At 39.6% G+C, this 24114-nt stretch overlaps 1 protein-coding gene across 1 annotated transcript in view; it reads left to right on the top strand.

Annotated features, from left to right (window-relative positions):
* DIRC2 (disrupted in renal carcinoma 2) overlaps positions 1-24114 on the top strand; it is an 84194-nt gene that overhangs the window by 1041 nt on the left and 59039 nt on the right. Inside the window, exon 2 of the mRNA XM_011971558.1 lies at positions 11402-11495. Coding sequence (XP_011826948.1) covers positions 11402-11495 — 94 coding nt within the window. The remainder of the gene's footprint in view (positions 1-11401; positions 11496-24114) is intronic.

The raw sequence follows: 24114 nt of genomic DNA, 5'->3' as shown, positions 1-24114 counted from the left end.
TTACACCTGACAAAAATGACTGATGCTTTGACTTCAAAGGGATTTGGGGATGTTGAGGGTGAAAAGGTCGGAAAATAGATTGATGGTGCCCAGATGTAAGGAAATAATGAGTTGGTTTTGTGTAATAAATGACTTCAGCCCAGGAAGAGCTATTGGGAAACTCAGATCTGACACTTTGGTTTCTGGAAGGTGGTACTCGGCAGCTTTAAAATGTGTGTATGTGGCTTTCTCAGTTGAGAGTTGCGACTTTCAATTAAAGCTTGCAGATGAGTGAAGATGCTTTCTTAGAATGGTACCCTGGACATCTCTCTTTACCACTTGTCAGTGTGATTCTCTGAGGAGAAAAAAAAAAAAAAAAAAAAGCCATAGGACTGAGAATCAAGGCATACGTACCACATAAGTATGGATAAATGATTAGTAGTGACAGTCTACCCTCAAGAGGCTGTTGTGCAAGATTTTATATTTATTAATTGAATAATGCTTGGGAGCTACTTTGTACAGTTTCTGTTCAACGTTTTATAAGTTTTGTTGCAATGAGTTCTTTAGTCAGTTTTAGAAGGTTGTCTTAGTTCACTGGAGCTGCTATAACAAAATACCATAAACAGGGTAGTTCTTAAACACAGAAATTTATTTCTCACAGTTCTGGAGGCTGGGAAGTCCAAGATGAAGGCTCAGGCAAAATTGGTGTCTGGTGAGGGCCTGCTTCCTACACAGTGGTCTTTTCATTATAACATAAGATGGAAGAACGGGTTGGGGATCCCTCTGAGGTCTGTTTCATACAGGCAGTAATCCTATTCACTTGGATTCCACCCTCATAACCTAATCACCTTCCAAAGTCTGCACCTTCTTATTCCATCATTTTGGGGGTTAAGATTTCAAAATGTGAATTTGAGGCCAGGCACCGTGGCTCAAGTAATCCCAGCACGTTGGGAGGCTGGGGTGGGAGGATTGCTTGAGCCCAGGAGGTCGAAGCTGGAGTAAGCTGTGATGGCACCACTGCACTCTGCCCTGGGTAACAGGGCAAGACTCGTCTCAGAAAAATAAATGAATAAACAAAATATGAATTTGAGGGGAACACATTCAAACCTCAGCAAAAGTCAAGTGTAGGTAGGTATAGAATTGCAATTGTCTGGCATGTAGTTAGCACTCAAAATTAGTTGGTTATTAAGAGAGTAATAATGGCAGGGTCATGTTAGTAGCTGTGCTTCCTTCTCTCCTCCTTCACTGGAATTACTTCATTGGAATCCATGTGAAATAGACTAAGGAATAGTTGATTGTAAATTCCTTAATGATCAACAATGTAATGTAGCTGCTAAAAAAGAAAGGACAGTTTTAGGCATAGAAGCATGGTGTCCAAAACAAGAAGCGAAATAGTTTGATAGGCTCTACATTAGTGTTTAGTTCTGAGCTTGATTCTGAGAAGGCCATTTGACAAACTGCAGAACTTTGAAGGTTCTGCCACAAGAATGATAAAGGGTATAAAAATCATCATGTGTAAAGTGAAGGGAACTTGGGTATATCACACTTCAAAAAGAAACTTGAGGCAAAATATAGACTGTGAAGATCAAGTAAAAGAGGAATTAGACTTATGTGTAGTTCTAGAAGGAAGAACTAGACTGAGTCAAGTTACAAAGGAATGTAACTCAAAGCAATACAAGGAAGGACCTTCTAACAAAGATATCCAGCCCTGAATGGGTGTGTCTCAACAGCTGTAGAACTTCCAGCTACAGCAAATACTTTTGCAGAAGATGTGTACTAGATACCGAGGAAGGGCTTCTCCTACCAAATGGAGATTTTCTTTGGGTTTTTGTTGTTTGCTTTTAAACTAAATATTGATTTTCTTTGGGTTTCTGCTGGGCTCAGTGGCTCACGTTTGTAATCTCAGCACTTTGGGAGGCTGAGGTGGGTGGGTCACTTGAGCCCAGGAGTTAGGGACCAGCCTGGGCAACATGATGAAACTCCAACTCTACAAAAAATACAAAAATTAGCCGGACATGTTGACATGCGCCTGTAGTCTTAGCTACTGGGGAGGCTGAGGCTGGAGGATCAATTGAGCCCAGGAAGTAGAGGCTGCAGTGAGTCATGATCGCTGCATTGCACTCCAGCCTGGGTGACAGAATGAGACCCTGTCTCAAAACAAACAAACAAACAAACCCAAAGAAGTACTTTACCTCTCATCAATGTTACAATAATATTTTTTAAAAAAGAAAAAAGATTTTGTTTCCGCTGATGTATTTTTCTTCTGTTCCAGGATTCAGTCTGGGGTCCTCTGTTGCATTTAGTTGTTATTTCTCTTTAGTTTCCTCCAATCTGTGATAATTCCTTGGTCATTCCCTTAACAAGTTTGGCTAAATTCAGGGGAAAATGCTGAGCTGTAGTTTCTTTTTATTTTTATCAGGAGCATTTTTCAGTATTATTCCCCAAATTTAGCCAACCTTGTTTTTTATGGTAGAAAAATGTTAATTTGCACCCTTCTTATTATAATTGTACCTACTATCCATCCGTGGCAGGATAAATTAGAAACTACCTGTTCACTTTATCAAATAAGGTACTTCAGTTCTTCAGTAGTTCTTGAGACTATATGGTGAATTCAATTTTATATTTTCCTTTGATTGCAGCAATAAAAAATATATTTTAAAATTCTCTTTATTAGGAAGTAGTTTTCATTTTTAGTAGAAGAAAGCAAATACACTTTTATATGTTGGCTTTCCTGCTACAGGTGTTCCACTACACACGTAGAAAGAAAGTTCTTTCTTGCTTCTGGCATCCTTGGGTACTAAAATGTCTTCTTTTTTTTTTTTTTTTTTGAGACAGAGTCTCACTTGGTCACTCAGGCTGGAGTACAGTGGTGTGATCTTGGCTCCCTGCAACTTCAGCCTCCCTTGGCTCAGGTGATTCTCCCGTCTCAGCCTCTGAGTAGCGGAGACTACAGGCATGCACCACCAAGCCCGGCTAGTTTTTTGTATTTTTTGCAGAGACGGGTTCTCACCATGTTGCCCAGGCTGGTCTTGAACTCCTAGGCTCAAGCAAGGCACTAAAGTGTCTTGTACCCTGGAGGGTAGGTGGTTCTTGGTCTTTGTGCTGCCTCAAGCCCCAGCCTGATTAGTATGGAAGAAAGACTGGTTATCTTCCTAAAATGGGTTTGTACCTTCCCACCCTTTTTCATTTACCAGCAAGGAGACAGAAAAGGACTAGCTAGAGAGATCACAGAGCCAAGACCAAGTGTGCCCTCGAAGCTAACTAAAAGTTTCAAGGAGATGGCAACCCAGTGTGTTCCATGCACTGGGGATATGGCCCTCACAGACCCTCCTCCTAATAGGGAGATCGAGACAGCAAACAAGAAAAGCAAATATTTAGTATGTCACTTGGTGATATTGATACATGGTTTGGAGAAAAGCAATGTAAAGGAGGAAGGGAATGTGATAGGATGGTATTATACTTTACATAGGGTTTTGGGAAGGCATCACTGATAAGGTGTATTTGAGCAGACACCTGAAGGAAAAATGACACCTGACATGTTAGTTCTGGAGAAGACTGTTTCTGGCAAAGGGAACAGCAAAGATAAAGATTCCAAACTTGTCTGGCATATCCAGGAAAGAGCAGTGAGGCCTTTGTGGCTGGAGTAGAGCCAGTGAGGGAAACAGTGATAGGAAATGAGGTCAGAGAGTTAGTGAGAGGCCAGGAGATACAGGGCCCTGTAAGTCATTCTTAAATGGCATCTCAGCCATTATCAAGTGAGGAGGCCTCACTCCATTGACCGGCTTTCCGTGGAATAGTAAAACAATGACTACGCTCTTGTCTTTAGGACAAGAGCCAGAACAGGGAGACAAGTTAGGCGAGTAGAATAACCCAGATGGGAGCTGATGGTGGCTTTTGACTAAGGTGATAGTGGAGGATTTGAGAAGTGGTTAGATTGCAGATATGTGTTGAAAGTAGATTCACCAGTATTTGTTGAAGGATGAGATGTGGAGCGTGAAGGAAGGAGACGAGTCTAAGCTGTTTCTCAACTTTTTAGTATTACTGATTGGGAGAATAGAGCTTCAATTTACTGATTTGTGGAAGATTGTAGAAAGAGCAATTTTGGAACAGATGGCATGGAGATCAGGGATTTGAAATGCCTATTAGATATCCAAGTAGACAAATTAAACTGTCAATTGAATATACAAGTATGGAGTTAAGGGGAGAGGCCTGTGCAGCATATTTGGGAGTTGTCAGCCTATAATGGTATTTAAAGTCATGGGTCTGGTTCAAGCTCATTCTTATTGGTTAAAAAAAAAAAGAAAGAAAGAAAAAGAAAAAAATGTATAAAAAGTGTTGTGGGACTGGGTGAGATCACCTGTGGAGAAGGGTGGAGCTTCCCTGGAGTAGAGGACTGAGCCTTGGGGCATTACAACATTTAGAGGTTGGGAAGACAACAAAGAACCAGCTAGTGAGGACTGAGAATAGAGCACTGGATTTAGCAACATGGAGATCTTTTGGTGTCCTTTAAAAGAATCATCTCCCTGGAATGATGTGGTGAGTCTGAAATAAAATGCAACGAGAAGAATCAAAGACAGTGAGTGTAGACATTTCTTTCAAGAAGTTATGCCATAAAGGGCAACAGAGAAATGGGCAGTAGCCAGAGGGAATGTGGGTACTAAGGAGGTTTGGGTTTTGTTTTGTTTTTTTCTTTTTTCGGTAAGAGATACTAAAGCATATCTATATAATGCAACATCGTAACAGTTCCATAAAAAGGGGGAAATTGATGATGCTGGAGGGAAAGGGAGGAACTGCTGTAGCCATGTAGGCAAGATGGGATGCGGTCCTCCAGGGCACAGGTAGACAAGTTGGCCTTAGATGGAAGCATTGACAGTTGACTCTTTAGTAGTAACAGGAAAGAAGATAAGAGTATACACATACAGATGCAGATGATGGATGATAAGAGCTTGTAGAAGTTATCTTTGCTTTTTTCCCCCTCAGAAAAATAAGAAACAGAATGATCCCCTGATGAGGGATCAGAGAGAGAGGATACAAATGATCCCCTGAATAGGGGAACAGAGAGAGAGGATACAAATAGGGAACAAATGAGAGAGGATAAATTATGAAACTATTTTATGGAAAAATGAAGGACACATGGTTTAGGAAGTTGTAGTAGGATTGTTGGGTAGCACTGAGGGCTGCTTTCAGTGACTGATCATTAATTTGAAGTGAGACCAGTCAGCATGGTTGTGTGTTTCCCTCCAGCCTGTTCTGCTGGGCAAGTACAGGCATGGGCAGAGTTGGCAGAGAGATTTAACCAGAGTTACAGTTTTACCAGGTGAATAGGACTGACAAAGTGCAGACCAAGAGTAGAGGGTTAGGTAGAGAGAAATCTGACAATGGACCATGGAATCTAAGGAGGACAAAGAAAACACATGAGGTGGTTGAGAAGAAATAGCAAGCTCCCAAACTGTCATTCCATATTGAATCAAGAATTTGTTCTTGTTAGACTACTAGAGAGAATGAATGGGAAAGAGAGGAGGCCATGGTTGAGGAATGGGGTGCTTGAAATTGAGATTATGGCCTGTAATCCCAGCACTTTGGGAGGCCAAGGCAGGTGGATCACCTGAGGTCAGGAATTCAAAACCACCCTGGCCAACATGGAGAAACCCCCTCTCTACTAAAAATACAAGAAATTAGCCAGGCCTGGTGGCGGGCACCTGTAATCCCAGCTACTCGGGAGACTGAGGCAGGAGAATTGCTTGAACCCAGGAGGCGGATGTTGCAGCGAGCCAAGATCGAGATCGCACCATTACACTCCAGACAAAGAGCAAAACGTCGTCTCAAAAAAAAAAAAAGAAATTGAGATTATGACATGGATGCAGTTATGGTAAAGATAAGGTCAGAGTATAAACAAAAGCGTGGATGGCTAAGGTAGGGCTAAGAGCCTACCTCAGACCATGGAACAAGAGGTCAGAGATCTGAGAGGCTAGCATACTGAAAGGATCATGTAGTGGATATTGAAATCACCAGGTTTATGAAAGGATAGTGTCCTGAGGAGTAACAATGAGCCAAGACATCTTTAAGCAGTGAAGGCGAATAACCGGGAGGCAGGTGTGTGGTGGTCTGTAGACAACCACAGCAAGGAGCAGTGGGTATTAGTCAGAAAAAATTAGACCAAAGGCTGTTCTGGCCATGATGGAGTAATGGGAACTGAATTTATCCTTCTATCTTAATTAAAAATGAAAAATAAGGAATCAAAATATATGGAACTAAATAAATTTCAGGAGCTGGGCATGGCACACCTTTAATCCCAGCCACTGGGGAGGCTGAGAAAGGAGGACCACTTCAGGCCAGGAGTTCAAGACCATCCTGGGCAACATCATGAGACCCTATCTCTAAAAAATAATAATAAATAAATATTAGAACAAAACAAAATACATAAAACAATGGTTTTCAAACATTGGTCGACAGGCAGGGCAGGACAGGGCAGTGATCCCTATGACTGCTTCAGTTTACTATCCAGAGAGAATTGCCAGACAGGAGCACAGAAATGGGGAGCTCACTCAGAGCCCAGCAGTTTTCCTGAATTAAGGAGACGGAGGTGAGAATTCGAAGAGGACAACATAGCTAGAATTCTTCAGGTAGAAAACAATGGAGGAGGAAACTTCACAGAGAATGTTCTGGATCGGCAGGGTGTTCCTCTTGAGTCTTCAGCAGAAAACTGATCAGAGGATACATGTGAGGAAATTAGCCAAGACTGGAGGAAGGCCTGCCAAAAAAGAACAGGCAGAACAGTTCCCCAGGATCACACAGGCTGGAAATAGTTCATGTTCCCAAGACCTGTAATGGAAAAATCTCTGTAAACATACTACAGATGTTCAAGAAGATAGAAGAAAGAAAGCGTGAACACATTAAAGAGAGACAAAGAGGACAGAAAAAGAACAACATTGGGCCGGGCGCGTTGGCTCACGCCTGTAATGCCAGCACTTTGGGAGGCCGAGGTGGGTGGATCACGAGGTCAGGAGATCGAGACCATCCTGGCTCACACGGTGAAACCCCGTCTGTACTAAAAAATACAAAAAATTAGCCGGGCGTGGTGGCGGGTGCCTGTAGTCCCAGCTACTCAGGAGGCTGAGGCAGGAGAATGGTGTGAACCCGGGAGGCGGAGCTTACAGTGAGTCGAGATCGCGCCACTGTACTCCAGCCTGGGTGACAGAGCGAGACTCTGTCTCAAAAAAAAAAAAAAGAACAACATTGAACTTCTAGAAATGAAAAATGTGATCAGTGTGGAAGGTGAAAAATATAATCAATGTCTGAGATGACAGAAATATACTAGACAGGATATAACAGCAGACTAGACATTGCCGAAGAAAAGGTCAGTGTGACTTGAATATATAGCACTAGAAACTATCCACAATGGAACACAGAGAAATAAAGACTAAAAATGATCAAACAAAAGACATGAGTTATCAGTGAGCTGTGGGACAATTTACATGTAATTGGAGTATGTAATTGCATACTATGCATGTAATTGGAGTCTCAGAAGGAGAAGAGAGAAAAGTAAGCAGGGAGAGCATGGAGTGAGATAGAGTGATGCAAAAAAAATGTTTGAAGAAATAATGGTCAAAACATTTTCCAAATTTAATGACATCTATACACCCACAAATCTAAGAAATTTAAGAATCCCAGGAGAAGACCCATAAGGAATCCTACACCAAGGCACATCATGTTCATACTTCTTTAAAACCATTGATAAAGAGAAATTCTTAAAAGCATGGGGAGAAAAAAGACCAGGTAACTTGGGTAACTTGTGGGCAGAGAGAGTAGGAATGATCTGGAAGTGGCAGGGAAAGCAATGTAAGGGATTTCTCTGGGAGTAAGAAGGTAGAGAGAATGTTTGGAGAAGAGCTTCAGGAAGGTAGTGATTCCACTGATTATGCCTGAGCACTCCAGAAGGCACAGAGGTAGGTTTCTGGGGTTGAGGAGGTAGGTGGCAGAGATGAGGTCTCATTAGGGGATGTATAAAGCCCTAGCAGGATAAGGATGACCTGTGAATCTTGAATCTTTTGTGTCTGATTTAAACAGGAAAAACAGGCATGATGTCATTAGTTCTGACAATCTCCAAGGCAGATTAGGGTGACGAGGCTGTGAAGGTTATGAGCAGAGAAAAGAGGATCTACCCCAGAGCCAGCAGAGCTCATCTTCACTTCAGCTGATGGAAGTGTGGAGCCAGGGAAGGGGGTGGTCTTAGCAGGTGAGCTCTGTGCCTGTTGCTGACTTTCCATGCTTCCACTATGGGTGTGTGGGTTTTGGGGGAGGGATTTAGTCAACTCTGCAGCCTGATTCTTTAGACATCTGCAGTGGAGGCTTCCATTCCTACACTCAGTGGTCCCCAGCAAAAGGAGTTATTGCATCTGTTGAAAGGAAGCATTCTGAATGTTGGATGTCGTGTTTGAAAAGAAATGTTTTTATTTTCAATGATGTTTGTTTTTCTGAAATTGTTCACAGGTGGCTTTTGCACTTACATCCTATTACTGTTGTAATCACTTGGGGTCTATTTATGTAACAGTCCTATATGTCTCAGAAGCCAATGTGTTAGGCAGTTCCTGCATTGCTATAAAGAAATACCTGAGGCTGGGTAATGTGTAAAGAAAAGAGGTTTCATTGGCTCATGGTTCTGCGGGTTTTACAGGAAACATGGTGCTGGCATTCGCTCATCATTCAGGGAGGCCACAGGAAGCTTACAATCACGATGGAAGGTGAAGAGGTAGCAGCCATGCCACTTGGTGAAAGCAGGAGCAGGAGAGAGAAAGTGGGGGAGGGGGTGCCACACACTTTTAAAGGGCCAGATCTCATCTCCTGTGAACTCAGCAAGAGCTCAGTCATCACCAAGGGGATGGCCCAAGCCATTCACGAGAATCTGTCCCTGTGATCCCAACACCTCCCACCAGGCCTCACCTCCAACATTGGGGATTACATTTCAACATGAGACCTGAGTGGGGACAAATATCCAAACTATATAAGGCTATTCTCCTGGGGTCCTCATAAGTCCTCTCCCTTGATGAGTTGATATCTTTTTGATGACATGGAATTCTAGAGTCATGCCTTGTCAAGATGTGAGTGACATGAGGAAAGCATTTTATTCAAGATCGCCAGCTGGGATAGATTAAACACTTGGCAGCAATTAAAAATACACAAGAAAGCCACCACACTGTACTTGTGAGGTTGCTTTATTTTTCATTTTTGTATTTTTGTGGAGATGGGGTCTCACTATGTTACCCAGGCTAATCTCAAACTTCTGGCTACAAGGGATCCTCCCACCTCCTAAAGTGTTGGGATTATAGGCGTTAACCACGGTGCCTGGCCAGAGGTTGCTTTAGTAAGCAGTTTTTCACAATTTCTTTACTCTTAAAAGTTTATATTAGCTGTTGTATTGTGAAATACTTGATAAAAAGCATAACTGAGTGAAGTATGGTAGCCTTTAGCAGTAACAATAGGAAGCCTAGTTATTGGACCATATGGCCATAAATAATGCCTCATTGCTTTGCTTGGTGTCTGCTTACCTTAATTGCAAACAAACTCTTTAGAAAAAAATAAGTATCATGTAGAATGTAAGCCTTATGGTCCCCAACCTATAAAAATTCTATTCAGTATCTTGTAGGGTACCCAGTATATCCTTATAAGAGCAACGTCTTGTGATTTTAGGATGTTTATGACCATGTATGTACTTTTTGTTAATTGTACTTTCCTGTGGCTGTAATGTGATTTTTAAAGTCTGTATTCTGTTAGTAGAAGCAGTAAATGAGCAGTATGTATGCATTACTTGTTACCAAGAAACACAGTTCCCTATGGTATTCCTTCTGGTAAATTGTATTAATCATATTCAGATTATATAAGAATATTATAAAGTAATTCAGTTCATATCACAAATTATCCTTAACGTAGCGTGTATGCCTGATCTGGATCTCAAGTTTATTTTCTTTGCTATGTTTGATCTGCATAATTATAGTCTTGTTGACTTTCAGTTTCCTTCAAGCAGAGTAGCTCTTTGAAAACCAAACATTTAACCATGTACCCTCTGCCAAAAGAGAGAGAGAGAGCCCTGGGAAAAAAAGAAATATTACATTAATCAGTTTATGTCTGTTCTCTGTGTGAAATGGTTTCGAGGTGATGTTGGATTTGGGAAAAATTTGAAGCAATGTGGCCACCTTTGCCATAGACTTAGTGTGAACCACCTATATGATGTGACTGCCACAAACAGTAAGATATGTTAATTTAGTATTAACAGAGGTGTAGCATTCCAACAATAGGAAGAAAGGGTTCTGTTAGATTATTCTGCCATAGCTAGAATATTGTGTCTATTTCTGATTATCTTATTTTTATATTTGTATATTTTGCCCTCTGTGTGAACAACCACTGACACACATTTTCAAAGTAATTGTTGTGTTTGGAATACAATGGGAAAAAACTATCTGATCCACGTTGTCTTCCAAAGTCCTAAGCCATGATTTTTTAACATTATTAAGCATTATTTTATAATGAAAACCGTTGGATAAATCAAGAATAAATAAAGACTGTGATTATATTGATAATCAGAGAGGACCACTTCCTATGACCCTTTAACAAGCATTAGCTTGTTCTGATTATAAAATATGTAGTTCCCTAGTTGTCATTTTTGAGAAATCTTAAAGCTATGATCTATCACCTTAAAATACTTTTTAGGGACAGTTAAGAGTTTTTTTATTAGCAGCTTACATTTGAAAATTCAAATTTTTCTATTAGAGATGTAAAACTAAAATATCTAGTCTTTTTAAATTATTTGCCATATTTTTAAGTATTATATCTGAATGGAGCATTTTAGACATTCCTTTTGAAAAATTAAACTTAATAGAACTTCTTCCTCCGTCTTTGATATGAACATTCCTGTTTTCCATTAAAGTTAGAATCATCTCATTTTCTTTTTTCTTTTTTTGGACACAGAGTCTCACTCTGTCGCCCAGGTTGGAGTGAAGTGGTGCGATCTCAGCTCACTGTAGCCTCTGCCTCCCAGGTTCAAGCAATTCTCATGCCTTAGTCTCCCAAGTAGCTGAGATTACAAGTGTGTGCCACCACAAACAGCTAATTTTTTTTTATTTTTAGTAGAGACAGTTTTACCATGTTACCCAGGCTAGCCTCAAACTCCTGAGCTCAGGTGATTTGCCCACCTGGGCCTCCCAAAGTGCAAGGAGGATTGCAGGCATAAGCTACCATGCCCAGCCCATCATTTCATTTTCAGCATGTACGGTTCGTCGTCTTTTTTTCCCCCCATTTTTAAAGTTATACAGAAAAGCCATAATATTAGCATATCATGTCAGTATGTTTGACTAAAAGTAATCTTTATTTTTAACAGTGGACTTAGGAGAAAATCAAGGTAATTTCAATGTTTTTCTTTTCATTTTAGGTCTCCGGATAACTGTGCTCCTGACATCCTTCCTTATGGTTTTGGGAACTGGTCTAAGATGCATACCTGTATCAGACTTAATGCTTAAAAGAAGGTAAATCCTGTCGATAACATTTCTCCCTCATTTTTCATTTTATTTTGTGTATACATTTTTAAGAAGATCAGTAAAGGGTCATATTTATAGAAGCATTTATTTTTTTACCTTATATGATGATTAATTTAATTGACATTTATTGTCATGAAAGACGCTATACTGGTTGTTGTGGAAATAAAAAGGGCAAGTTAAGCTTCATATTATTCAGGAACAATTATCATGAGAAAATAATAGTATAACATACCATTTGTAAGTATAATAGTATAACATACTATTTATGTAATAGTGTAGTTAATGCTACAGAAGAAATACAAAATTGCCCCAAGAGACTAGTAGAAGTTTTGGCTGCAGGTATCAAAAAGAGGAGTCCATAAAGGTGGTGGTAATTAAACTCGGCCTTGAATGATGAGTAGAATGTTGGTAACTATAGTCAGGGGAAGGGTATTCCAGGATGGGGGACTAGCAAGAGTGAAGCCATGGAGGCAGGTAAGCATAGGTCTTTTCTGGGGTGAATAGGTAGTCTTATTTGTAAATAGCAGCCTTTCTGCAACTGGGACCATAGATTTATTCTTAGAGAGTGTAAGGTATACGAAGGTTTTAAATTTTGTTTTTATATTGGTTATAATACAATATTATTTTACCAGTAATAATCTGCAATAAAAAGATGTTTTTGTTGACCAGGATGCCAATTTCTTAAATTAGTGTTTCCCAGACTGGGGTCCTTGAATGTGACCTTGAGAGTCATTGAGAAATTTTTTCCCTTTCAGAAGGACCCATAAATTACTCAAGTTCGAGAGATATTGGTCTACAGATTAAGGTGTAAAAATGGGATGTAAAGAGATGAGGTTAGAAGGTGATATTTTGATTCTAAAGAGTCTCGATGCCATCCTATGTTATTAACAGCGTACTTTACTCACTGGATAGTGGGAAGCCCCTTAGGCTCTTAATCAGAGGAGCGCTAGTTTCAGATCTGTGTTATATTCACTATGGATTGAGACATGTTGGATTGATTATAAGGGGTAGAGATTGCTGGCAGAAGACCTGGAATGATACAGTGGGACCCCAAGCTGGAGTCATTCTTTTGTTGGTTCATTTATTAGGTCATTCATTCATTCAACAGAATTCACTGAGCTTCTACTATGTGCCAGCCTCTCTTGTGGTCATTGGGAATATGACAAAAGACAAAGCAGATAAAAATTACTATGTAATGTAGTAAATTACATAGTACGTTACATAGTACATAGTACATTTACATAGTACGTAGTAATTTACTATGTAATGTACATTACATTACATACTGTGTATGTGATGTAGTTTCATTCCACTCAGGGAAAGCAGCAATAAACTAGATAAATAAGTATAATATATAGTATGTGCCAGGGAGGGTAAAATAGGAAAGAAAGATATGAAAAGGCAAAGAAAGGATGGTGAGATTTCAGAAAGAAAAACCGAACTGGGAAGATCACCTTTTGGGATAAAAACCTGACAGAAGTAATGGATGATGCAGTATCTAGGAATCAAGTGTTATATGCAGAGAGAACCGCAAGAATTCAGGGCAGAAGAAGGGACAGGGATGCCTGGCAGGGAGGCTGGTGTGGCATGGGAAGAGCAGGTAGCAAATGACGTCAGAGCAGTTACGGGGTGGTAGTGGGAGTGTGGGACCAGATTCTTTAAGACCACGTCATCTCCTCAGCTTTTTCTGAGCTAGGAAACCTTTGGAGGTTTTGAGCTGAGAGTGCCATGGTGTTCGGCTGCTCCACCGAGAATGGACTGAAGCTTGAGATCATGGGCATAAGTAAGGAAAGTTGGGAAACGAGTACAATAAACCAGGTGAGAGATGATGGTGGCTTGGACCATAGTAGTGGTAGTGGGAGTGGTGAGAAGTGGTCAAATTCTGATCATCTTGAATATTCAAAATATAATTATATTCTGGTCAATTTGCTGATGGACCAGATATGGGGAGTAAGAGAAAGGAGTCCAGAATGATTCCATGCTGTGGGAAGTTGGGGGAATGGAAAGGGTGGCACAGACCTGAGGGGAAATGTGAGAAAAAGAGATGGGAGTGATATGCTGGAAGTTTCACTCGAGAGACTCTGAAATTGGCGATTCCATTAACAGATGGGGAACATAGAAGTGGGGGAGAGTGGATTTCAGGGACAAGATGTTGACTTTCTTTTGGAACAGAATTTTTCAGTTTCAAAATAAATGTTCAGTTTTGAATTTTCAAAATGTGTTCTCTTTCTAGAAAATTTAGGGTACAAGGGTTCATATTTTAAAAGGGAGATAGTACAGTCATTTGGTTTCTATGGAAAGCTGGTCATAATTTTCCATCCTTCTGAGTTAGATTTTAACACAAGTCTCATTATTGTATTTGAGATGCTCTTAATTTTTCAAACATGCAGAGGTGTATTTTTTCAAGCATCCACAGATTTTAAGTACAAATTTTCATGTAAGCTTAAATTCAACACTGCTTTCTTTTAAAATGCCTATTAAGGCCAGATGCAGTGACCCACACCTGTAATCCCAGCACTTTGAGAGGCTGAGGCAGGTGGATCTCTTGTGCCTAGAGTTTGAGAGCAGCCTGGGCAACATAGCAAGACCCCATCTCAAAAAAAAATGCCTATTATTATTTTTGCTAGCTTTTCTTCTGTTTTGGGCCATGCATACTATTACTTGTCTCCAGTCTCATATCCGTTTATATCCTTTCCAGATATAAAATTCTGGGAATAATAGAGTTGACTGTCCATCTTGTTGGAGAAGGTGGTATGAAAAAGAAACAATTCATAAAGAAATGTAAGCAAATGTAGAACAGGTAAGAAGTAGAAATAAAAAGTTCAGAGATTGAATCTTTCATAAAAAGAGTGTATAAATTGATTTTTCAATCTTAGGCATTCATCTATAAAGACTACAGGAGTATTAACCCCTTGAAATAAGACTTCGTTTTGTAGTCTTTAAGCATTTCTTTTAAGCAGTATTATTAACAATGCATGATGCAGCTGTTAAAATGAAAATGCTACACTTGGAACATGTATTTTCAACAAATCGAGTCTGTAACCATCACTTTTAAGCTTCAGTTTCCGCCAGTGTTGAAACAAGCATTTAGAAGTCTGTGTTTTTGTGGCCTTGTTTCACTCAGAACTTTTTGAGCTTCTGACCCAGCCTTTTGGAATGGCTCCCCTGCACCCTTGACTTCCTGTGTCTTAGCTCCCTTAAGTATCAAGACATGAGAATAGCAGCATTCTGACAAGCTCTTCCTAATGGTGTTCTACTTATATATAGTATCAGTATTTCTTTTATTTGCATAGTACCGATGAAAATTCAGGAAAAAAATTATTTTCCCACGTTTCTCTTAGGCAAATAAGGAACTTGTAATAACAAATTATAAAGCATTTTTTTTTCTATGATCTGGAGCCAAATAATACCCCAAAAAATTGTAAATGCCATCACTCTATTGCAATGAGCGCTTACTCTATGGTGTGAAATATTATATTGCTTTCCCAGTAAACAACGTAAGGACTTCTGGAGGGTGAACTTATAGTAAGTTATATCTACTCTTAATCATAGGTATATCCAGTGATTCCCATAACACATGCCATGTATATTTTTAAATTTTATTTAGTTCCGGGTTGCGTGTGCAGGATGTGCAGGTTTATTACACAGGTAAACATGTGCCAATACACACCATATTATCTTTCAATTCAGTGTAACTTTCATTAATATTAACAATACTTAATGTTTACCAGCATGTATTAAATAGTTTGGTTCTAGTAAACATAGACTTTCTAGAAATACACTCCACTATGAAATTCTTTTTTTTTTTTTTTTTGAGATGGAGTCTTGCTCTGTCACCCAGACTAGAGTGCAGTGGCACGATCTCGGCTTACTGCAACCTCCGCCTCCAAGGTTCAAGCACTTCTCCTGCCTCAGCTTCCTGAGTAGCTGGGACTACAGGCGCCCACCACCACACCTGCTAATTTTTTTGTATTATTAGTGGAGACAGGGTTTCACTGTGTTAGCCAGGATGGCCTCGATCTCCTGACCTCGTGATCCACCTGCCTTGGCCTCCCAAAGTGCTGGGATTACAGACGTGATTTCCATTGTGAAATTATTTGCAGCTGACAGGATTATGTTTAAAATGACCCTAACAGAAAAGGTGAATTGTTTCGTGAATGATTTTGTGACAGCTGCTTAGCTGTATGAATAAATAGGAAAAAGAACCTAGATCTCCCTGTCTTACCACTTAGTAAATCCCAGTTGGATCAAAGACTTACATGTAAATAATGAATCATAAAAGTATTAGAGCATGACTGTTTTACAGAATCTGAGGGTAGAGCGGGCCTTCCAATTAAGACGCAAATCCCAGAAGCCATAAAAAAAGAGCCTTGATACATTTGACTATGTAAAAATTTAGATTATCTTTATGATTGAATATACTGCGAAACAAAGTCAAAAGATAAGTTAACTGGGAAATATTTGCAACAATAAGACAAATGAGTAATTCCTTAGTTCTTTGAAATCAGTAAGAAAAATAGCAACTCAAGAGGAAAATAGGTAATAGATATGAGCAAGCAATTACAGAAGTCAAAATATAAATGGCATGAACTCAAGAGAAGTTCAAGAGAGTTCTTTCTTGAGAACTTTAGAGAACTCAGGAGAATATTCAACTTTCATTGTAATTAAATACATGAAAATTAAAATAGCAGACAAATGTCTATTTACTGGCAAAGATGAAAACAAATTCATAATGTGCTATGCCTGAGATGTGGGGAAAAACAGGCGCTGCTGATGTATGAGCAGTTTGGGACATCATTCTATTTGGAGGGCACTTTGGTAGTATTTACCAGATTCAAATATACATGTCCTTTAACCTACACCTATATTTGCACTTACGGAAAATCAGCCCACATATAAAGCTCTATGAATTTGCAAGAATTACCATGTTTGTGCAGCTTTGCTTGTAATAGCAGAAGGCTGGCTGTAACCCAGATGCCTTCAGCAAAGGACTCACTATGATGCAGTGTATCATGGAATCATATTGCACTGTGAAAAGGAAGTAAAAGTCCTGTGAGTCCTAATATGAAAATATCTCCAAAATATATTGTTGAGTTAAAAGGCAAACTTTAGAATATTATGTTTAACATGTTCTTACTTAGAAAAAAATGGGAAGGGTATCATTGGTTTTTTTCTGGGGAAAGCATCTGAGAAATAGAAGTCTGAGGTGGAAAGGACATTTACTTTTTATTTTTTACTACTTTTGGGAATATTTTTACCATGTGCATATATTACTTTTTTTTTTTTTCTTTTTTTTTTTTGGAGATACTCTGTTGCCCAGGCTGGAGTGTGGTGGTATGATCATAGCTTATTGCAGCCTCAAACTCCTAGGCTCAAGGGATCTTCCTGCCTCAGCCTCCCACTTAGCTGGTAGTACAGGTATGTGCCATCACGCCTGGCTAACTTTTAAATTTTTTATAGAGACAAAGTCCCACTATTTTGCCCAGGTTGGTCTCAAACTGTGGGCTCAAGTGATCCTCCCAACTCAGCCTCCCAAAGTGCTGGGACTACAGGTGTGAGCCACCGTATCCATCCTGTATTACCTTTTTAACTGAAAGCACTAGCTAAGTAAAACTAAAATCACCACCTCAGAGCTTTAATAATGAGAAAAGTAAAGAGAAGGAAGGGTTATATATAAATTTCCCCAGCATAGAAATGTGAATCTTTTGATGTAAAAAGGAGCAATTGGTAGATTTAACAACTAAGACTCTTCCCAGTAAAATACAGAAGATTCAGATTCCCATATATCAATGTCTTCTAAAATATAATTCACAGACTACCTGCTTATTAAAATACAGATCCCTGGGCCCCAACCCAGTCCCACTGAGTTAGGCTTTTGAGTGAACCCTGAGAATGAGCAGTTTTAACAAGCTCTTTTAATTAGTCTTATGCTCATTTAAATTTGACAACTACTTTCCTAGTTCCCTAGTCTTATACTCATTTAAATTTGAGAACTACCTCCCATCTTCACTTTAAATAATAATTGATTAAACAAATAGCTTTGTGCTTGTCCATCCTAAAATATAATCACACAATACATTTAATGTCTTATTTTAAAGCAGATTAAGGATTAGCCTCTAATAAGTCTATTTGCCTTAATTTGACTCTTAAAACTGCAGACAACTCAAGGCAAGTAAAACTCATGACTGTATTTCTGCATAGTGGTCAGATGGACTTCAGATAAGAAAGATTGATAAGAAAAGATGATCAGTCATGATGAGCACTTAGCAGGGAAAAAAAGGGAGTAAAAAGATTTATAAAAGCAGGGCGTGGTGGCTCATGCCTGTAATCCCAGTACTTTGAGAGGTCGAGGCAGGCTTATCGTCTGAGGTCAGGAGTTTGAGACCAGCCTGGCCAATATAGTGAAACCCAGTCTTTACTAAAAATACAAAAATTACCCAGGCATGGTGCATGCCTGTAATCCCAGCTACTCAGGAGGCTGAGGCATGAGAATCACTTGAACCTGGGAGGTGGAGGTTACAATGAGCCGAGATTACGTCACTGCACTCTAGCCTGGGCCACAGAGCAAGACCCTGTCTCAAAAACAAAAACAAACAAACACACAAATCACAAAGGGAAAAGGTTTTTGGGTTAGAGTTAGGCTAACATTTTAACAACATTTTGCAGCTTTATGCTTTAAAACATTATAAAATTAAAATGCAAACTAGGAGAAATGGTGTTGCAAATATAATAGATAACTTATAAGTAACATGAGCATTTTTGAAAATTGAATAGAAAAATGGACATAGTAGACATGGCTAACAATTGTTGATTCTCAGATTTCATCGTTTAAATTTATAATTTAACCATCAACATTTATTGACAGTGTATGTTAGTATCAGTAAAGTACAGACTGAGCTGTATAACAAAGAAACCAAATATATTGAGGCTCAATAAGGTAGTAGTTCATTTTTCTCTCAAGAAACAATCTAAAACAAGCTTGCCTAATCCATGGCATGCATGCTGACCAGGATGGCTTTGAATGTGGCCCAAAACAAATTTGTAAACTTTCTTAAAACATTATGAGTTTTTTTGTGTGATTTTTTTTTCTTTTAGCTCATCAGCTGTCATTAGTGTTAGTATATTTTACGTGTGGCCCAAGACAGTTCTTCTTCTTCCAGTGTGGCCCAGGGAATCTGAAAGATTGGACACCCCTGGTCCAAACGATAGTGGACTATTCAAGGGAAGTAGGCAGCTTTGTTTTGAAAGGTCTTCCAGGACCTAAGTCCCTTCTCTGTTGTTGCTCCAGCATCTCCTAGGGTGATATTATTGTCTGTATCTGGCTGTCATTCCAGCCCACAGGAGGGGAAGTGGGATATCCAAGGCAGGTGACCACATCTTCTTTTTTTTTTTTTTGAGACAGAGTCTCACTCTGTCACCCAAGCTGGAGTGCAGTGGCGTGATCTTGGCTCACTGCAACTTCCACTTCCCCGGTTCAAGCAATTCTCCTGCCTCAGCCTCCTAAGTAACTAGGATTACAGGCACCTGCCACTACGCCCTGCTAATTTTTATATTTTTAGTAGAGATGGCATTGCATTATGTTGGCCAGGCTTGTCTCGAACTCCTGGCCTCAAGTACTCTGCCTGCCTCAGCCTCTCAAAGTACTGGGATTACAGATGTGGGCCCCATGCCCAGCCTGTTTTTGTCATTTCTAGCCATATCTCATTGGTTGCAGACTTAAAACTTGGCCACGTGGATCTGGAAGAGAGATTGGAAAAGCAGCTCAGCAGCAGTGAATGTAGTTAAACTCAAGGATGCTATACCAAAACAAAGAAAGGGAGAATAAATAGGCGGAAACAGTTAGGAGTCTCTGCTGTCAGATGCCTCCATATGTCCATGCACTCCCCTCTTCCATGCAGAGAACACATTCATCGTTCCTCAATGGAGAAGACTCGAAGTCCTGTCCAATTAGTGTATCCAGCTCAGAATCCAGAATCTCTGGGCTCTATCAGATCTTTGTGGCTCTCTGAGAGTAATTTCTTTGATTATTGTTTGTGGCTTTTGGCTTTGTCCTCTGGAAGGCTCTTTTTTGTCCATTATCCCCAGTGACCACACCTGAAGTGGTTGTTGGACATTTCACCTTCTGCTTGATGCTGATTTGGGAACCTGAAGATTACTTTAGGGATCAAGCAGTCTTAAACCTTGGTAGAAGTGTTTTATAGTATCTTGGCAATACGCTTCCCTCATATGCTTAGTAGTCTTTTGGTCTATTTACATCAGGTAGGTTCCATGAACTGTAGCCATGCCAAAATATTTCTCCTTCTGCTAATGGTTCTTATACCTGTTGAATCTCCTCTTTCCTTTACCAGCTTGGGTACCCATCGCAGATTTTCTCATTTTAGTGGTAGCCTTACCTTGATGCCATCTGAAAAAAGTAGGCCTGGGAAGAAAGATAACACCCTTAACCTAATTTTTGCTGCTAGACTGGCTCCGAAGCACATTTTATTTCCTGCCGTTTGGATTCAGAAGCAACCTGAGACTTCAAATTTCTGGATTCTCATTAAATTTATATTGCAGGCCTCGGGCAGAGAAACTGTCTTAGCAGAGCTCTTGTCCGTTCCATCTCTGCTTGCAAACCAGCTAATTCTTTATATCTCTCTTGTGCCATCCTAAACTCAGTAAGGGGCAGGAAACACAGAGTAATGTTCTGATTTTTTTCCAGCCAATCCCAGGTCATCACAAGCAGTGGTATTGCTGCTGCCACAGGTCACCTGCCTTTTCTGCCTACAGCCTGACCACTAAGTCAGTGCCAATATCTTGTGCCTTTGTGAATGCAGCACCCCAATTCTTGAGCTAATTTCTCAATTGGAGGACAAGTTAAGTTGCTGTAATGAAGAGATATCAAAATAGCGTGGCTCAAAGAAGACGGTATTTCTTTCTTATTTAATAGTCCAGAGTAAGCAGGTGGGCCAGGGCAGGTAGCAGTTCTGATCTACAAGGTCGTCTAGGGACCTGGGTCCCCTCTGTCTTGCTACCTTCTCCCCGGGTATACAGTATAGTAAACAGCCTTGACAGTATAGTAAACAGCCAGTTCATCAGCACAGTAGTCACATTGCACCCCACAGGAAGAAGCAGAGTACAGGGAAGCAGTTGTCTTCATTCTTCATGGAGGTGACCTTGAGGTCTTCATGCTCTAGTCTCATTGGCCTGAACTTAGTAATAACAAGGCCCCAGCTAGCTGTGAGGGGCACTTTTACTCCTGCAAAAACTTAAGGTCCTCTGTAACTAGAAGGAAAACAGAATGACGCTGGGGTAATAGTTAATCATCTCTGCCACAAGCAAATTGGCTACCTATTTGGAAGGAAAAGACCATTTTGTATCCTCGTGTCATATGATGTATCAAAATAAATTCAAATAAATGAAATGGTTACATATTTAGCTGAGAAACAATATATGGGGCTATTTATTTGATCTCCACATGGGAAAGATATTTTTTTCGAACATGAAAATAAAGGAAAATCATAAAGAGAAAGGCTGATAGATGTGAGGAAGAAGAAGTCGGAGGAATGTTTCCTTGCCTTTTCCAGCAACTGCAGTTGCTGCTTTTGAAAACAGAGGAAGGGGGCCTTAAGCCAACAAATGCAGGCGGCCACTACAAACTGGAAAAGGCAGGGAAACAGATTCTCTTCCAGAGCGTTTCGAAAGGAGCCCAGCCCTGCGAACACCTTGATTTTAGCCCTGGAGTCCCATGTTGGACTTCTGATTTATAGAATTGTAAGATGATGCATTTGTATCATTTTAACCACTAAGTTTGTGGTAATTTGTTATAACAGGAATAGGAAACCAATCACCAAGTTTTACGTGTGTGTGTGAGAGAGTGTGTGTGTGTGTTTGTGTGTATGTGTGTGTGTATGTGTATTATTTATTTTTTGTTTGTTTGTTTGTTTGTTTGAGACAGGGTCTCATTCTGTTGCCCAGGCAATTGTGGCTCACTGCAGCCTTGATCTCCTGGGCTCAAGCAGTCCTCCTACCTGAGCTTCACAAGTACCTGAAACTATAGGCATGTGCCACCATACTCAGCTAATTTTTTAATTTTTTGTGAAGACAGGGTTTCACTATATTGCCCAGGCTGAGCTCAAACGATCCACCTGCCCTGGCTTCCCAAAGTGCTGGGATTACAGGTGTGCACCACCTCGCCCAGTGTGCTTGTATTTTTAAATAGTGATACTCTATGCTGATGAAGCGGACACTGTCAGCTACTACTGATGGGAATGTAAATTACTACTAACCCTCCTGAAAAACAGTTTGCGAGTATATTTCCTAAGATCTAGAGTGTTCATACATTTTAACTTACCCTAGAGAAATAATTTGGAAAGTAGCTAATATTCACATACAAAGATTTTCACACCAGCTTTATTAGTATTCGCAAATAAGTTGTTGGAAACAACTATCCAACATTAGGAAAATGGTTAAATGAGATTTTATATATCTGTATAATACAATATCACAAACCATTAACAGTTATTGTAAAGAATAATGAAATGAGAAAATGCTTGATAGACTATAAAATGATTCAGTGCATAAGCTGTATATTCAGTATGATATCTGTGGTTACCTATGTATGATTAAGTATTGATTGATCGAGAGCATGAGCGAGATGCATTAGGGAAAAAACTGAAAGAAGAAAAGACTGGAAAATCAAAATATTAGTAGTGGTTGTCTGACTTGGGGTATTCAGTTTATAGATGATTTTTTTTCTTCTTTATGCATTTCTTTTCAAAATTTTCTACTATGAATGTGTATTAATACATACTTTTAAACAAAAAGGCAAAATAAAAGTTATGTGACAAGAAACAAGGAATGAAACAAAATGAGGGGAAGTAGACCTCTCTCAGACCAGTACTAAGGCCATTTTTCCCCTTTGCATTGCTGAGAGATTATTGTATATGATCTTAATAAGAATATTGTGAGAGAAACTGAGCTTGGTGGCTCACACTTGTAATCTCAGCACTTTGGAAGGTTGAGGTGGGCAGATTGCTTGAGGCCAGGAGTTCAAGAGCAGCTGGCTAACATGGTGAAACCCCATCTGTACTAAAAATACAAAAATTAGTCGGGTGTGGTGGCATGTGCCTGTAGTCCCAGCTACTCAGGAGGTGAGGCAGGAGAATAATCTGAACGCAGGAGACAGAGGTTGCAGTGAGCTGAAATCACACCACTGCACTCCAGCTGGGCAACAGAGTGAGTGAGATTCCATCTCAAAAAAAAAAAAAAAACCTTGTGAGAGGCCAGCCTCGGTGGCTAATGCCTGTAATCCTAGCACTTTGGGAGGCCAAAGCAGGAGGATCACTTGAGGCCAGGAGGACTGGCCTGGGTAACATAGCAAGACCCTGTCTTTACAAAAAATTTAAAAATTAGTCAGGTGTGGTAGTACGTGCCTTTCATCCCAGCTACTTGAGAGGCTGAAGTGGGAGGACCACTTGAGCCTGGAGGTCGAGGCTGCAGTGAGCTGCCTTCACACCACTGCAGTCCAGCCTGGGAGACAGAGCAAGACCCTGCCTAAAAAAAAAAAAAAATCCTGTGAGACAGAAAGTATCTTTGGAGAAATTGAAACAGAAAGAGAATGTGATTTTCTAAAGATTATATGGTTAATTAATTTAGCTAAGACTAGAAGCTAAGCCCCGTGATAGCTAACCTAATATTATTTTCACTGTGTTTTTAATGTATTTTCTATAGCTGGTATTTGATAAGATATTAAAAGCTTCTTTAGGGCCAAGACTGTAATACTCATCTTCATATTCCCTTTAGTGCCTAGCTGCAGGTGCCTTGACCATAGCAGATACTCAGTAGGTATTTTTAATTGAATCATTATTGACCAAAATTAGTAAAGGATACAAAAATAAAATAGATTTTTATGAAAGAAAACAGGCTGTGATACCAAAGTTTTTGGAAGGCTCATTACTTTTCCACCACCACGTCTATTTCTCTTTTCCTATCTTCCTTTTTCCTGTAGGTAATTCATAACATTTCAAACCCTTTTTATTGCCCACCTTTTCTTGGGCTAAATAAAGGAAAACTATTTCCAGCACTTTTGCCATTTTCAACATCAAAAAAATCCTATAAACATGACTTTTTTTTAAAGACTTTTTTTTTTTTTAAAGAATATGACCTAAGAGTTTATTTTGATATGGCATAATTAGGAATTGGGAGAAAGTTTCTGAACTATTGACATATTGAGTTTTGGAGGTATTTTTATGTATTCTAAATTACTTCATATTAAAAATATATAGAATTTAAATTCTGAATACTGGAATAGCACTGAGGAAGTGTCTGCCAGATTTCTAAAAAGCCAACTTTAATGTTAGCATCAATGTTAGTCATAATAAACTAGAGGTTTATAAAGTAGGTTTATGAACAGAATAAAAATATTCTGTACTATGTGCCTTTGGATTTAAGAACATTGGATTTTCTTAACAATCAGTAATTTTTTTTTATTATTATTAACAGAGAACCTTCAGAATGGGATCATGTGAGAGAGCAGAGATTTGTGGACTGATGAAATTAGCTATAATTTCGATTTCTAGTTCTGGCTGAGCCACTAGCTAGTTGTATGACTGGAGCTCCCCCGCCA

The sequence above is a fragment of the Mandrillus leucophaeus genome, unplaced genomic scaffold (genome assembly GCF_000951045.1).
Source record: "Mandrillus leucophaeus isolate KB7577 unplaced genomic scaffold, Mleu.le_1.0 Scaffold123, whole genome shotgun sequence".
Classification (NCBI taxonomy): Eukaryota; Metazoa; Chordata; class Mammalia; order Primates; family Cercopithecidae; genus Mandrillus; species Mandrillus leucophaeus.
Note: the sequence above shows the minus strand (reverse complement) of the source record. Positions and strands in the feature narration are given on the sequence as shown.